The following is a 14,010-nucleotide window of genomic DNA, read 5'->3' on the forward strand; positions in this document are numbered from 1 at the left end:
TACTTCCTTAACCGGTTTTCCTATAAGAACGAAATTTAGTACACTTACTAATTTTTAATCGTTAACTCTTAATTTGATCAAGTAGGTTTGGTGATTAATTAAGTTATGCTGGAATTTCCCTGTGCACACAAAGCAAGTTAATCCGGTATGGCTAAGTCGGGCTTCCTCATCAATCTAAGCAATTTGGTGTGCATTTTCATTAAGATATATACCAACAAACGTTTTACAAACTAGGTTTGTAAAAGTTCCCAGTTTATGTATTACTAATAACAATAATTATAATTTTTTTATATTATGTGCTTTTTATAAGCGTAAAACACAAAATAATTACTATAACTGGTGTTTGGTTTCAAACTCGGACAAACTAGACAAATTAATCAGATTTTATTTTTAATTGGATTAATGATTAATGTTTTAAATTAATTAAACGTAATCGCAGCCAGCGATTAACGATTAAAAAAATGTTATCATTAATCGTACAGTTGATTACGACTAATTAATTTTAATCGTCAAACGCGATTAACATTTTACTCCTTAATTTTTAATCGATAATCAGATTAACAGTTTGCCAACACTGTGTGAAATCATGTTCATATTGACGGAGAAAAATGGACGTTTTTGGAAAAGAGGCGTAGCACCTCCCATACTGACTGAAAGTTTCATATTGCATATCTCTTCAAATGTTTGGGGTAAAGCACTCAAGCTTGGTATGGAAATACATATGTATGTATGTATGTGAAACTAATACCATACTCATGGAGAAAAATGAGAGTTATTGGAAAAGGTGGTGTGGCAACTCCCATGCAAATTGATTTTTCTATGCTGCATATCTCTGGAGGTGTTTATTGCAGAGGACTGGAACTTGGCACCGAGATGTGTATACAAAATTAATTCCATACTCATGGAGAAAAATTTGCGTTATTCGAAAAGGGGACATGGTTCCTCCCGTACAAATTTACTGTTTTATACTGCTTATCTCTAAAGGTGTTCAAGGTAGAGTACTGGGACTTGGTACTGGGGTATGTAAGAAGATTAGGGGTGAAAATGTGACTGGGCAAAATTTTGGTATAACGTTAGGCTTCAATGGAAGTGAATTTTTATCTTTTCACAATGTCCAAGTTTTTTGCGGAACACTGTATGAAACTCTGTTTTAAATTTCCCTATTTGTTCTGCCTCTTTCGCTGAAAGTTGTACCTTCGTGCAGAATGAATTGATGTGTAAGTCCCACAGACCGAACTCTTCAAAAAAATCTGGTCCTGCGATGTTTAGATCGTTCACTGACGTAACTAAAATTCTAATTTTGCTTTACATCGCCTTTATGTGCAATGTGTGCAGTAAACTCGCCTTGGAAGTCGATTTTGTTGCGATTTGCGTCACGTGCAGAATGCTTTGTTGTACTTAAAACTGGCTTCTTAACGTTTTCACACACTTCTATGTCTATGTGTTTTCTACGTTGCGCGAAATCTATTATTTTTCTAGTTTTTGCCATTGTGTCAGCTGGCTTTGTTGTTTTTTCGTGTGGTTTCTGGTTTTGCTGTTTTTGTTGCGTCTTCGGTGGATTTTGTTTTTGCAGACTGCGTTTGGGTGGTTTGCGTTTACTTACATTACAGTAGCCTTCTTTGTGGCCCACGGTTCCGCATTGGTTACATTTGTGACTCGCATATGTACAATACCGAGCATAGTGCACACCTCCGCAAAACCAACATGGAGAAGGTGGTGTTTTCTGTGCCTTTTCCACACACTGCTTTTGCTGCTGGCCTGTGCCATTCTGCTGCGTATGAATTGCATGTGTTACGGCTTGGTTATTACCTATCATCTTTATGTCCTGCTGACGTTGAAGCGTGCGTTGAATTTCTGCATTTGTTTTGTCCAGAGTAAATGGTTTATCTGGTTTTTCTTCATCGAGCATTTTGAGTATTTCGTTGCGGAAACTTGCGTCTTTCGATGTTTGTAAGCCGCTTACAAATATCAAGCACTTCAAATTATCTTTGCTAAATTTGTCGAGCTGGAATTTTTCGCATTGCCGATTAACCCTTGCAATGTATGCAATGTAGTCTTCTACGTCGTTCTTTACGATTTGAAAAACTTTGAAGCGTATGTTGAAAAGTGATTGCTTCTCCCCAAACATTGCTGTTAATTTGCTCACGGTGGTGCTGAAGTTAATTTCGCTTGGTTTAGTCGGCAGAATTACATTGGCATACTGCTGGCAAACTGCGGAACTAACCTTGCGTAACAAAAGCCTCGTTTTGTCTGCGTCACTCAGTTGCTTGGCGTCTTCTTCAAAAATGTCTTGGTATCTGGTGTACCAGGCCTCAAAAGTGTTCTGGTCCTCCGGCTCACGAACAAACTCTTGCATTTGTTTTGCTAATATGTCCATTAATTGTTCTCGGCTTACGCTGTTGTTGGAGGGTGCTCCATTTTCCGAACTACTAGAGGTTATATGCTTCAATACATTTTGGAGAAGTTCCTGCGTGGCTTTTTGGGTCTCGCTGTACTAGCAACCGTGCTATCACTTATCCCATCCTCGTCGCCAAAACCTGTTGTAACCGTGTCACGCGTTTATTTCCTATATCGACAAAAGTTAAAAAGGTCTGTCACTAGCTTAGTACAAAACAGTAATAATCGAAACAGTAAAGCTTACGGCTATTACAATTGGTATTCATAACTCTGAAAAATATGTGTATCAATAATATGTATGTATCCTTTTTGCTATCAGCCAATCCGATGTTGACAACGCATTGATGGGAAATTTGATTGTCAAAACCGGATGTTGCCACCTATTTGGTTTCTTTGGATCTGTTCCTCTATCCAACATAAATTTTCAAAATTACATAAATATGTGAATATTTGGATTATCCGGTTCTGTTTCAAGTTATTCTCGCTAACTTCCAAGTAATTCCATTTAAGAGGGATAAAGACCGGGTTGTAGTCGACAATGAGCGAAAATGGATAGAATGGTAAACTAATAATTAAATTTATAGTTCAATTGTTTATGACTTTGTCTTTACGTTTGTATATTCTATTGATAAAACTCTAGACCGGTTTGGTGAACAGCCAAGACGTTTACTTAAGTAATTACAGCTTAAAACGATGTATACATTTTTAGATTATCTTACAAAATTGCAGAGGTATATTACATAGTATACCAGAGGTTCCCAAACTTATTTTTCTCGTAGACCTCTTTCAAAACTTTTCTGGTTTTGGTGGACCATCTGATGCTCATTTCTAACATATTCTCAAAGCTCATCAAAAAATTAGAGCATTAAATCTAACGATGTAAATTTGCATCGCGGGTGAGTTCCAAAACCAATTTGGCAAATATAAAAATAAAATATTTTCTTGTGTTCTTTTTATTAAAATAATGTGATTACATACTTGGAAGTTTTAAAAAACAGACCTCGCAAAGCCATGAAAGAACTATCTCGCTTTGAGGAGTTATATTTTTTAAGAGCAATAAATAAACTCCTCACATGTTCGGCTCACTCGTGAATTGCATGTGATGTATTTGTCAAATAGTTTATTTGTGTTGATGGCTTAATTTTTATTTTAATCGCTCCGAGTTTTAAAGTGATGCGAAAAATATTCGTCACCCGCATTTTTAAAACTCAGAACTTGAAACAACAAAACTGCAAAGCTTTTTAGGCCAAACTTCAAATTCAGAAACTGGCAAACACAAAAGACCGAATCTATAAATTGATAAATAAACAAGCAGGCAAGAAGCTCAAGAAGTGTTCCACCGTCTCATCCTCTTCAAAGCAGGATGGGCAAATGGTCAGGTGTTTGTGCCACGTGATGTGACCAGTCAGCAGTCCCGTCTTCTCAGTGAAAGGAAAAAACTATATAGACATTCTGAGATTGAAGGCAACATGAGTTTTACCCACCTGCATCCACTCGATGGCTCCCAGTCATTGCTGAGCGAAGTATCCACCCAGTTTCTGATGGTGGCTTCGATAGCCTGGTCTAAGCCAACTGTGGCCAAAGGGTCAGATGTCTCATTTCCAGTCACTCCCGAGTAGCCCGAAATCCAGAGTAAAGCAAGCTTGTTATCTTCACCGACATAATTTAGTCGAGACTCGCATTGCCGAACTAGTTTGGAAGTACTTAGGTAGAGGGCTGTACCCCCCTCCCCGCCACCTATTTTCCACCACGTAGTCTATGGCTTTGGGGATTGCAAATACTTCAGCCTGGAAGACCGAAGTATATTCCCCAAGAGAAAAAGTGAAGCTTATCCCCACTAACTGCGAAAAAATACTCCAGATCCTGACCCTAAGTCAGTTTTGGAGCCATCACTGAATTCGACAATGTGCGAGTGCGGGCTCAGTGCTGGAATTAAACCAGCATTCCCCTCAGGGAACTCTCTCTCTCTAGAATCTCTTCAACAAAGGTAATGGTGGCGTAGTATCCTGTAGCATTGAAAAGACACAAGTGCTCAAATATCTGCCGCCGGCAATATCCGCATCGCCTCACTCATGTTATACCAACATCCGTTCCCTTTCAGTGTGCAGGTGGCCTTTAAGGCTTCCCCACGTATGATGACACAAAGTGAAGGTAAGTTCACCAGTTCGTCGAGAGCACTTTATATTAAAGTTAAATAAATAGGCTATCAAGCAACCATTTTGGCTCTTTACTATCGAGACCAGATAAATTTTCGTGAACCCCCACTTACAACCCGTGGACCCCTGGTGGGCCAGCTGGACCACTTTGGGAATCACTGTAGTATACGGAAAATTTAACTTTTTATATTTTTTATTTAGAATACGTCTTGTCCGGCTATTTGGTATACAGGTACGTAGAGGTATGAATTAAAAAAAAAAAATCAGGTTTTAGTTGAGATATTCGCCTTTGACCACTATGTTCTGTAAATTTCCCAGTACTGCAAGGTTTTGCCATTCACCTGGGAGTGGCCAGAAGTGATTTGTTTGCTTATGGTTCAAATCGCAGCTCAATTCGTCCGGATATTTATATCCACGTATCCCCTGTGTAGCGACCAAACACCCAATATGACAAGACGTATAAGCCCGCGTGCGCTGGGTTAGGGTCCCTGCACGTTAAACCCCTACCCTGAAAAAAAACCATGCCTCGGATGATACCCCTTCTTTTGATGACGATCAAGGCAAACGTAGAAAGGACCATGATTTGATGGTATGCACCTGGAATATGCGGACCCTTAATCGGGATGGTGCATCTGGCCGGTTGGTTGATGTTCTCGAGAAAATAAAGACTGAAATCCCCGCTATCCATGAAATTTGTCTCATTGTCCGATTTAGCTCATATTCGAGGTATAAATATATTGGTAAAGGTAGGGGCAATATCTACTATTGCACATAAAGAGATGCAAGGTGGCGCTGAAGTCGAGTTATTGGTAAAAATCGTCAAGTGAAGTCAATCAGAGCCACCAAGTATCAAAGTTAAATTACCACCGTTAAATCAATCACCAGAACGGTTGGGGTCCTTGCTTTGCGACAACTAAACAGAATAAAGACAATTCTTGATAAATGCCTACAAATACAATTGTAACACTTCTAAAGTATTTCGTCTGAAATAAGTCTATGTATATTGGATTTCTGTAGACTAATAATACTCCTGCATTTTGAAATTGCCACAAATTGTACTATACAGATTCAAGGACGATTCACCATCGGACCAGATAATTGTTGCCACAAGAACTTCTGCACGGACATAACGCTTTCATTAGGTTATTTAAGACGGCAATGGAGGATATGCCTTCGGACGACCACAAAACCAAACTTGAACGTGATTGTTGGTAAAAACGTTGGACCAAATGTTTAAATAAAAAACTAATTTTGGGCGATACGGAGTTCGCAAGTACTGCTAGTAATAACATAAAAACCGATTTGTTTTTTTTTTTTAACTCGTTACTTCAATTGCAGTTCTGCCTAGAACAAAAATTTATAACCAAAGGTTGGTCTCTACGAGAAAGCTTTGGTATTATTGAAGAGATTAAAAATAATTAACTCAAATGGAGGATAACAAATATTTGAAAACAATTAAATTCAGTCTTGAAAAGAAATTAAGGATTCGTATCTTAGTGTAATATAATCCGCATTATTTTTAATAATAGAAAAGAAGTGACAACTAAATCGATGCATTAACACCACTGGAAATATGCTAATTTCGAATTCCGTCCAATCCTTGAAATAAACTGAATAAAAAACAAAACATTAAACGGTACTTAAAAGGTTGTTTTTCGAGCATATTTGGAAGCATATTTACTAATGTTTTGATGTTTATCTAAGAACTTAAATTTGCTTTTTCCCTGCTTATTTTCTTCGGTCCTGCTCATCACACATCACTTTAACAGAAACACCACTTTGTAGCTTTTCCAGAATACTGGTTAATCAAAGAAATGTAAAAAGTTCAAATTTTGTGTGCGTGACATGCACAAACATAGAAAGTTTGTAGGTATTGAGGTAAAATTATTTTGAAGTTGCACTTATAAAGGTTACAATGTTTTGTTTTAGAGACTTGCATTAATCAAGGAATTGCGCGTATTGAGGGTTGCGGCTACCGTGTACGCACTCTATATATTTTTCATCGGATAAACAGAAATGAAGTTACGAACAATTATAAGGCTCATACTACGAAAAACGCGTTGTTATACCTTAAGTCCAGATTGTGAGGGGGTATTCAAAATTCTAAGTATGCATATTTTGTGTGCTTCAATAGATCTATAACTTTATCAGTCACACAGTGTTGTTATCACGACGAAATCCTTGATGATGGTACCGGGTGGTACATGACGGGGGTTTAGTTTGGGTTAAAGTCTCACACTGACGGGGTTAGGCTTTCGATGCCTCCTCCTCGTAAAAAAACATGTGCAGTAAAAAGTTAATTATTTAAATCGACAAATAGTTTTATATCAACTTTTGTGAACTTCTATTTATGTGTTTTTGTTGGTTACAATAATTTTAAGTTATAATAAACAATTTTTTAGTAATAATTATTTTATTATTTTTTTTAATTTAATAGAGCGCTCCCCTAAAGTTCATTCCGGCTACGCCCGTGAATAAGGGTAAAGGTTTTTGTGGTATGCAATTAGAATAGCAATTGATTTACAAGTATTTTCCATATATTAGGTTTGTATTCGTTTATAATTTTATCTACCGTTTCAGCAATCAGTAGTACATGCAATAGTAAATAATTATATGTGCATAAGGAGTTATTCGGCTTCCGATTGCTGCAATGTCATAAATTCTCAACAAAAAAGTACACTAACAACTAAAATATTTAGAAGCAATTTTCATACTAGAACCCATTTTATTGTTTTTCCATTTTATATCACGGGCCATAATATCCCATGGGATTGAACTAACTGAAGAAGAGTACGGAAAGATAACGGTAAAGAATTTTCCTGGCATGAAAGATAGCTAAATAACTGCTAAAGTAAGCAGACATCAGAATATGATAAGAAACTAACTAAAAAACTCTGTAGACTATGGAAATCATGGGCTTAGCGGTCCTATACAAACCTCAAATAGTAATCCAAACGGTACATCCAAAGTCTAGCTACTAGGGACAACATGATTTGGTGAAAAATTTATATGTAGTTAAATCTATCTGTCACAAGAAACAGTTTGCAGCAAATAACAAATACGGACTTGGTACCTAGGCTAAATAAATAAATCGCTAAGCCACAGCTCAATCTATTGCACAAAAATACGCTTTTGGCATTTAACAAAAAATATAAATTTTGTAGAAAGAATTGATATGAGAACCGATATTTTCAGTCATGAAAAAAATTGCAATATAGTTGATGCAGACGCCTACCATAAATATTGCAGACTCATTTTATTTCCATGGCAAAACTTCCTTTGGCGAAACGAAACTCTTGTGCACCTATAGCTTTGGAAAATATATAAAATCTTTTTACTTTGAGAAAAATGAATATCCAGAAGTAATCGCATGTAACCGCATACCACAAAAAACTTGACCCTTGTTTAATACAGAGAAATAGAGGAAAAATATTATGCACATATAATTCTTTTACTAAGGTATTATCGCCTTTGATATACAAAAACTATTTTCTTATTTTTCATTAAATTACTTTGCCATTTTTATTGAGCGTTGCAGACTAATTTAAGAATTTTTCATAGAAGATTTTTTTCAAAGTTCGGAAACATCAGTTTACAAGAATTTTTTGGTTTTCTTGAGAATTGTAGACTAGCTTTACCAAATAAAGTCATTCCTTCAATAAAAATCGAAAACGATAATTTTTGCATGGGGGGAAACTGTCATCGTAGAAGGGGGGTACCCCTTAGTTTTTTCTTTTGGTATTTGTAATACCTATACCAACTTTCAATTACAGGGTGCTCAATGACCTTGAAATGCGCTTCTGAATCCCGTGTTGCCATGACAACTGAAGCTTGTAATATTTTTTCAGCTAATTTAAATTTGAAATGGTCTTAGGTTGCTTAACTAATTGTTTGGTTAATACATATATGGACAATATAATTCTAGAGTAAAATATAAAAATTTCATGAGCAACCTCTAAATTTATACTTAGAAACGTAAAGTTTGGTAGCAGCACCTCTTTCGGCAAGATGAAAAATTTTGGAATGTGCCCCAACCATAACTCCGAAAAATCTCTTTGGACCGCTCTAATGTACATACATACAAAAATCATTTTGTAACGAAAAAACAAAATCATTACTTTTCTCAAGGAAAATTTGTTATTCTCACAAGCATTCGTACATTCGTTACGTTCGTTCGTTTACCCCATGCGATTCGCTTTTACACCACTGTAGCTCAAATTGCTCTGCGCTCACCAACACAATCTCACTTTCAGTTTTACCGACCACAGCTTTAGATGTACCACAGAATAGCTCGGGACCATGCAAGCTCAATTGGTATCCACGCTTTGCGAGACAGTCAGCCTTTTCGTTGCCGTCAAGCCCTTCATGTCCCGGAACCCGCCCCTGCGTTACGCTATGGTGGGCTCCCAGGTGGTTCAAGAGTTCACAAGCTTTGATGCCGTTTTAAAAGAGTCTTATATGGTAGACAGATGGATGGGATTATTGTCATTAGCAGCATTTATTTGCTTTAACTCGTGAATAATCCCCTCATAAATGCGCATTGGCTCGATGGAAATGCTCGAAACAAATGAGCATTTATACTGGATTTTCCAATTTGCATATCCCAACACTGTCCAATTTTGGCATATGTTTTCTAGCATGTAAGAAGTAAGTTATTTGAAAATTTTTTTTTTAAATATATGAAACATATTAATAAAATGAATTATAACTAATTTCAGATGCCCAGCGACAAAAAACGCAATACTTGGAGCACCAGCGACGAGAAAGTGCTATTGGATTTATGGGCGGAACGTGCGAATGACTTGCGACGGGCGAAGCGCAATCTGCATATACATATATACAGATATATCGACACAGATGGCGTCAAAATTTACTGCAAAGGAGGTCCAGAAACAAATCAGAAACATGACCCAAAGATATAGGTAAGTGATTTTCCATTTAACCATTCTGAACACTAATTGCAAATGTAGGTAAAATTGCAGAGAAGAAAAGAAAAAGATAGGAGTCCCTCGCTGTGGAAACAGAAAAAGTTTTTATGAATTTTACATATGCTGTGAGTAATATACGCTAGAATTTTATATAAAGTTGATAAACATTAAACAAAAAAAGGCAAATACAACCAAAATTTATCAAAATGCCGCACACCCATTTATTTGTTCATGAGTATACTTATACGTAATTATGGCAAAGTTGGAGGAGATCTTCCTACTTAAAAAAGACAAAAAAAGGTAGAATAAAAATGGATTTAATTTTAGTTTTAATCTAATTTAAGGCACACGTATATGTATTTATGTGAGAAAAAATTAATTAAAATAGAAAGTTACTGAAAGGGAAATGAATTTAAATAAAAAAGTCTACTTCGAGCATCAAAATAGAAGTCTTTTTACTTAGGAAAACTCGTAGCAATGGCATTCCCTATAGCCGCTGCTGTTAGGTAATTTTCACCAACTCTTGTTGTGTGATTAGGTTGATTCCTTGCTGATTCCAGCTGGTTGGTTAGCTACATATGGATATGGATTCATCATGTGGCGCGATAACCGAAAGGCCGAATCGCCCATAAGTAGCACAGGTATATTAACTCCGCCATTGAGCTAGTACGAAAATGTCTGCGCTTTCATGAAATTGTTTTAATGAACTTTTTTCAAATATGTAAGAGTCATTATTTCTTCCAGTGGATCCAATGTCAATATACGTAAATTTTGACCTGTAAGTCCAAATAATTTAAAAATATATAAATGCATGCGATACAATGCAGCCATAAATTTACCTGTGATCACAGCTTGCCAATAAAACCAGGGAATACCATCCTTTGTAATTGTGGTAATCTACGGCATCCTCCTTTCTTGGCTGCACTTTAATGTGACAGTTTTATATCAACTTTTGTGAACTTCTATTTATGTGTTCGTGTACAACATACCTCTATTGGTTACAATAATTTTAAGCTATAATAACGATTTTTTAGAAATAATTATTGGTTTTGAAAAAAAAAATTTGTATAGGGCCCCCCTAAATTTCGTTCTGGCTACGCTCATGGTCGCACTCATTCAGATAGTTCGTTAGGAAAACATATAGCTGCACTCCTCTAATATTCCCCACGTCAGCCGGCGCAGGGTTGAATTTTCTTCACAGCGAATTCAAAATGACCTTAGAAACTTTAAATAAAAAATCTTGACCTTTTTTTTCATTCATTTTCATTCATTTATTTACTTTGTAAGTACAGTAAAACTCGAAGTATTTAAGCGTACTAATAACAAATTTCAATTACAAGATTAAACCTAAGCTAAGATAATAATATATGTAAGTAAATATATGAACTAAATATCATTATTGCTATATTATAACTAACAATAAAGGATAGAAAACAGACAGAAAACTTGAGAAGACAGATGATGGGAAGTGGATAGTTAACTTTGGAGTAGATATGCAACTGCTGTTTTGAAGCATTGAATCGAACTTAGACATTTAATTTAATTTGGTAGTGAATTCCATATTCTGATAGCACTAACAAAAAATAATCTTGAGGCTATTAATGTTTGGTATTTAGGGACAACAATATTACAGGTTCGAGACGATTGAACAAATTTTAACTTACAGTACAGGTATAATGATTTGCGGGTTCTGATTAGTTTAAATCAGAATAAGATATTTAAGTAATTTTCGATGGTAAAACTGAGAATATTTTCAGTGAACAATGATATATGGTCAAATTTTTACTTACAATATATAAATCTGGCAGCATTATTTAAAGCTCCCTTTAATTTATTCTTCGGTTCATAATCAAGATTTCCATGCACTATTTCAGAATACGTGATATGGGGAACAATAAGAGACTGAACTAGCTTCAATTTTGTATTATTTTGTAGGCAATAACATGTATTTTAGAGATACAGTGGTTGATATGATCTGTGCAAGTCAGGCGAGAGTTAATTTTAAAGCCCAGATTAGTCACAACATATCGAAACTTCAACACGTTTTGCCCCAATATAAATGGCGATAGACAATTCAGATCAACAGAATGAGGTGATATAGGTATTACCTGCGTTTTGGCAGCATTTAAACATAGGCTATTTGTTTCGGCCCAGATCTCTATTCTCCTTAGATCTTAATTTAACCAAAACACGAGGTTTTTTTCCAAGTCCGATTGGTCGCGAGCACAGTATACCAGTAGAAAAGGTTTTTGTTTTTGTAGCTGTTTCATGGTGAGAGTCCTTTATGGGGGCCAAATTTCCCCACAAGAAATTGAGCGCATGGTTGCTTTTGCTTGCCAAAAGAACGAATATTAGAATACATTGAAAAAAAGTCTGAGATAACACAATTATATTCTACTAAATATAAACACGATAGTGTGCGCTAATTAGATAATGTGATAATCAAGTTTAAAAACTCTTTTCAACTCTTATTTTTCAGAAAATAATATTCTGGATCAGATTGCTCTGAGCGCTTGTGTTGTTTACCAAGAAAAGTAGCCCTGTTGGTTTTTATTTGTGTATCGCATCGCGGTGAGTTTCTATTTCTTCGTAATTCGGTTTGTTAAATGGTAAACAAATTATTGAAATTTATTTATTTGATGTGTATAACATTTGATTAATGCAATTTTCTGTCTTTTCAGACTATTAATTACCAGCACAGCATCATCAACGGTAATTGCAGGAACTACTGCAATTCCTGCGGTTTTTCCTCTTGGTAAATGCGTTCTGGTCGTGACCAAGGGTGGTCTTCCAAATCGGCCGGGAAAAAGGTTAGTCATTTTCAATTTTATATCTTTGTTCGTCGACATTATATGACATGTCATCATTGCAGGCTATTGTTGCAGAACAAAACGCCGCAACCACGGCTGTGGTAAATATGTTCCACCAGTACTGCCCACCGCCGTCGGTGTAATGATTTCGACAGCTTTACAAACGCCATCTCCTGGGCATTCCCACAGCTTGCCGACACTAGTTATTATATCACGTGTGAATGCAACTGCGGATAAATTTGGTTATTAACAGTGCAATAGTGCACATAGAGGTTGTAAAGTTTTTGGAATCGATAAACTTACTCGAAGAAGACGATAGCCGAAAACATATGATGAAACATCTTCTGGCATGCCTTTGACAATCGTTCAGTCAGACGGAGGCTTCACATACGATATTTCACACATGGCTGGAATTCGCTAGCGGACAGAGCACACATTTACAAAATATTTATCGTTCTGCAGAACGTGCATGCATATTCGATTCCGATTTTGTTGGTCGATTACGGAGGACAACCGAACTACAGTTGGTTGGCCAGTGGCTGAAACGGTATTACCGATGGCAACTAGCAACTGAAAGCTGGCAACTGAGTTGCTATATTGGCAACTGCATTTTTGTGGGCGCCGGGAAATTTGGATTGAGATACTTTATTTCTTTTTTCACCTTTTTTTTAATTTGTATCACCTTGAACTTTATGAAACTTAAATATTGCTATTCATAATAAAAAAAACATTTTAATTTTAGTGGCGCTGCCCATCGGCAACCCAACAGAGGTTCCGTTACAATCCATAATCGATCCATAAGTCATAATCGCACGAACTAATCAAGGCTATCATAGAATCCATCGAAGTCCGATTTTTCGTGAAATCTACGAAAATGCTATTAAATTCGAGTAGCTATGAACGCAGCGCTTGCTTTAAATACACGCGCTCATAGCAGTTCAGATTCAGGTATCGCTTTTTCGTAGATTTTATGAAAAATCGGACTACGATGGATTCCGCCACCAATATGTTTTCTCCTTTGACAAGATGTTGGAGAATCGCGGCAGCACAGCCGTATACCTACTCTATGCTCTTACGCGCATATGCTAAATTTCTCGCTAAAGTGCTTGACAAAGGCAGAAGGCATATCTTCAACATTATAACTAAAAGTAAAAAAGTTTAAGGCATGCAATAAAATAATACACCGAACCAAAAAATGTTCTCAAAACTATTAAACATAAAAAATTCCACGAATAAAAACATAATTAAAATTTTATTTTTTATTTTTTGAACTCATATTTTTTATTGCGATCTGTTTTTTTTCTTTTTAACATTAAGCAATATTTGAAACTTAAATACTAAATAAGAAAATAATCATGTATGGAGTACACCCAGTGGCACAACCATATTCTATTCGCAGGTATTCAAAATGTTATTAGAGATCTAATATTGATTTCCTTTTAAGGCGCTGGAATGACACTGTATGAGAAGTGAGTGTAGAAATAAAAGGATTTGGGTGATCATGAATTTTTTGTCGGTGCGCCAAGGCGTGCTTTTTAATTTCGGAAGCAACAGTAGGGATTTTAGGGTCACGGTGTATTTGGTTGTTTGTGACTTAGAGCGGAGCGTTCACAATCATTCTAAGAGGTTTTGATTGGAATCTTTAGAGTATTTCTATATTAGAGGTTGCTGCAGAGCCCCATAATTGTATTCCGTATGTCCATACTGGTTTTAAAGCAC

The 14,010-nt window shown here is 36.2% G+C and overlaps 1 protein-coding gene and 1 long non-coding RNA gene across 2 annotated transcripts; both read right to left on the reverse strand.

Annotated features, from left to right (window-relative positions):
* Positions 1 to 1,294: 1,294 nt before the first annotated feature.
* On the reverse strand, positions 1,295 to 2,377 carry LOC118749108. The gene has a single exon (XM_036483879.1). The coding sequence runs from the start codon at positions 2,375 to 2,377 to the stop codon at positions 1,295 to 1,297; it is 1,083 nt and encodes a 360-aa protein (XP_036339772.1).
* Positions 2,378 to 12,074: 9,697 nt separating this feature from the next.
* Positions 12,075 to 12,756, reverse strand: LOC118749065. The gene is made up of 2 exons (XR_004994144.1): positions 12,595 to 12,756; positions 12,075 to 12,518 (listed from the first exon to the last, which is right to left on the reverse strand). It is a non-coding gene; the product is annotated as an uncharacterized LOC118749065 (long non-coding RNA).
* Positions 12,757 to 14,010: the final 1,254 nt, after the last annotated feature.

The sequence above is a fragment of the Rhagoletis pomonella genome, unplaced genomic scaffold (assembly GCF_013731165.1).
Source record: "Rhagoletis pomonella isolate Grant_MI unplaced genomic scaffold, Rhpom_1.0 Rhpom_scaffold_00014, whole genome shotgun sequence".
Classification (NCBI taxonomy): domain Eukaryota; kingdom Metazoa; phylum Arthropoda; class Insecta; order Diptera; family Tephritidae; genus Rhagoletis; species Rhagoletis pomonella.

Coding starts and splice junctions, on each gene's coding strand:
- LOC118749108 (XM_036483879.1), bottom strand. CDS start 2,377: ATGGACATATTAGCAAAACAAATGCAAGAGTTTGTTCGTGAGCCGGAG.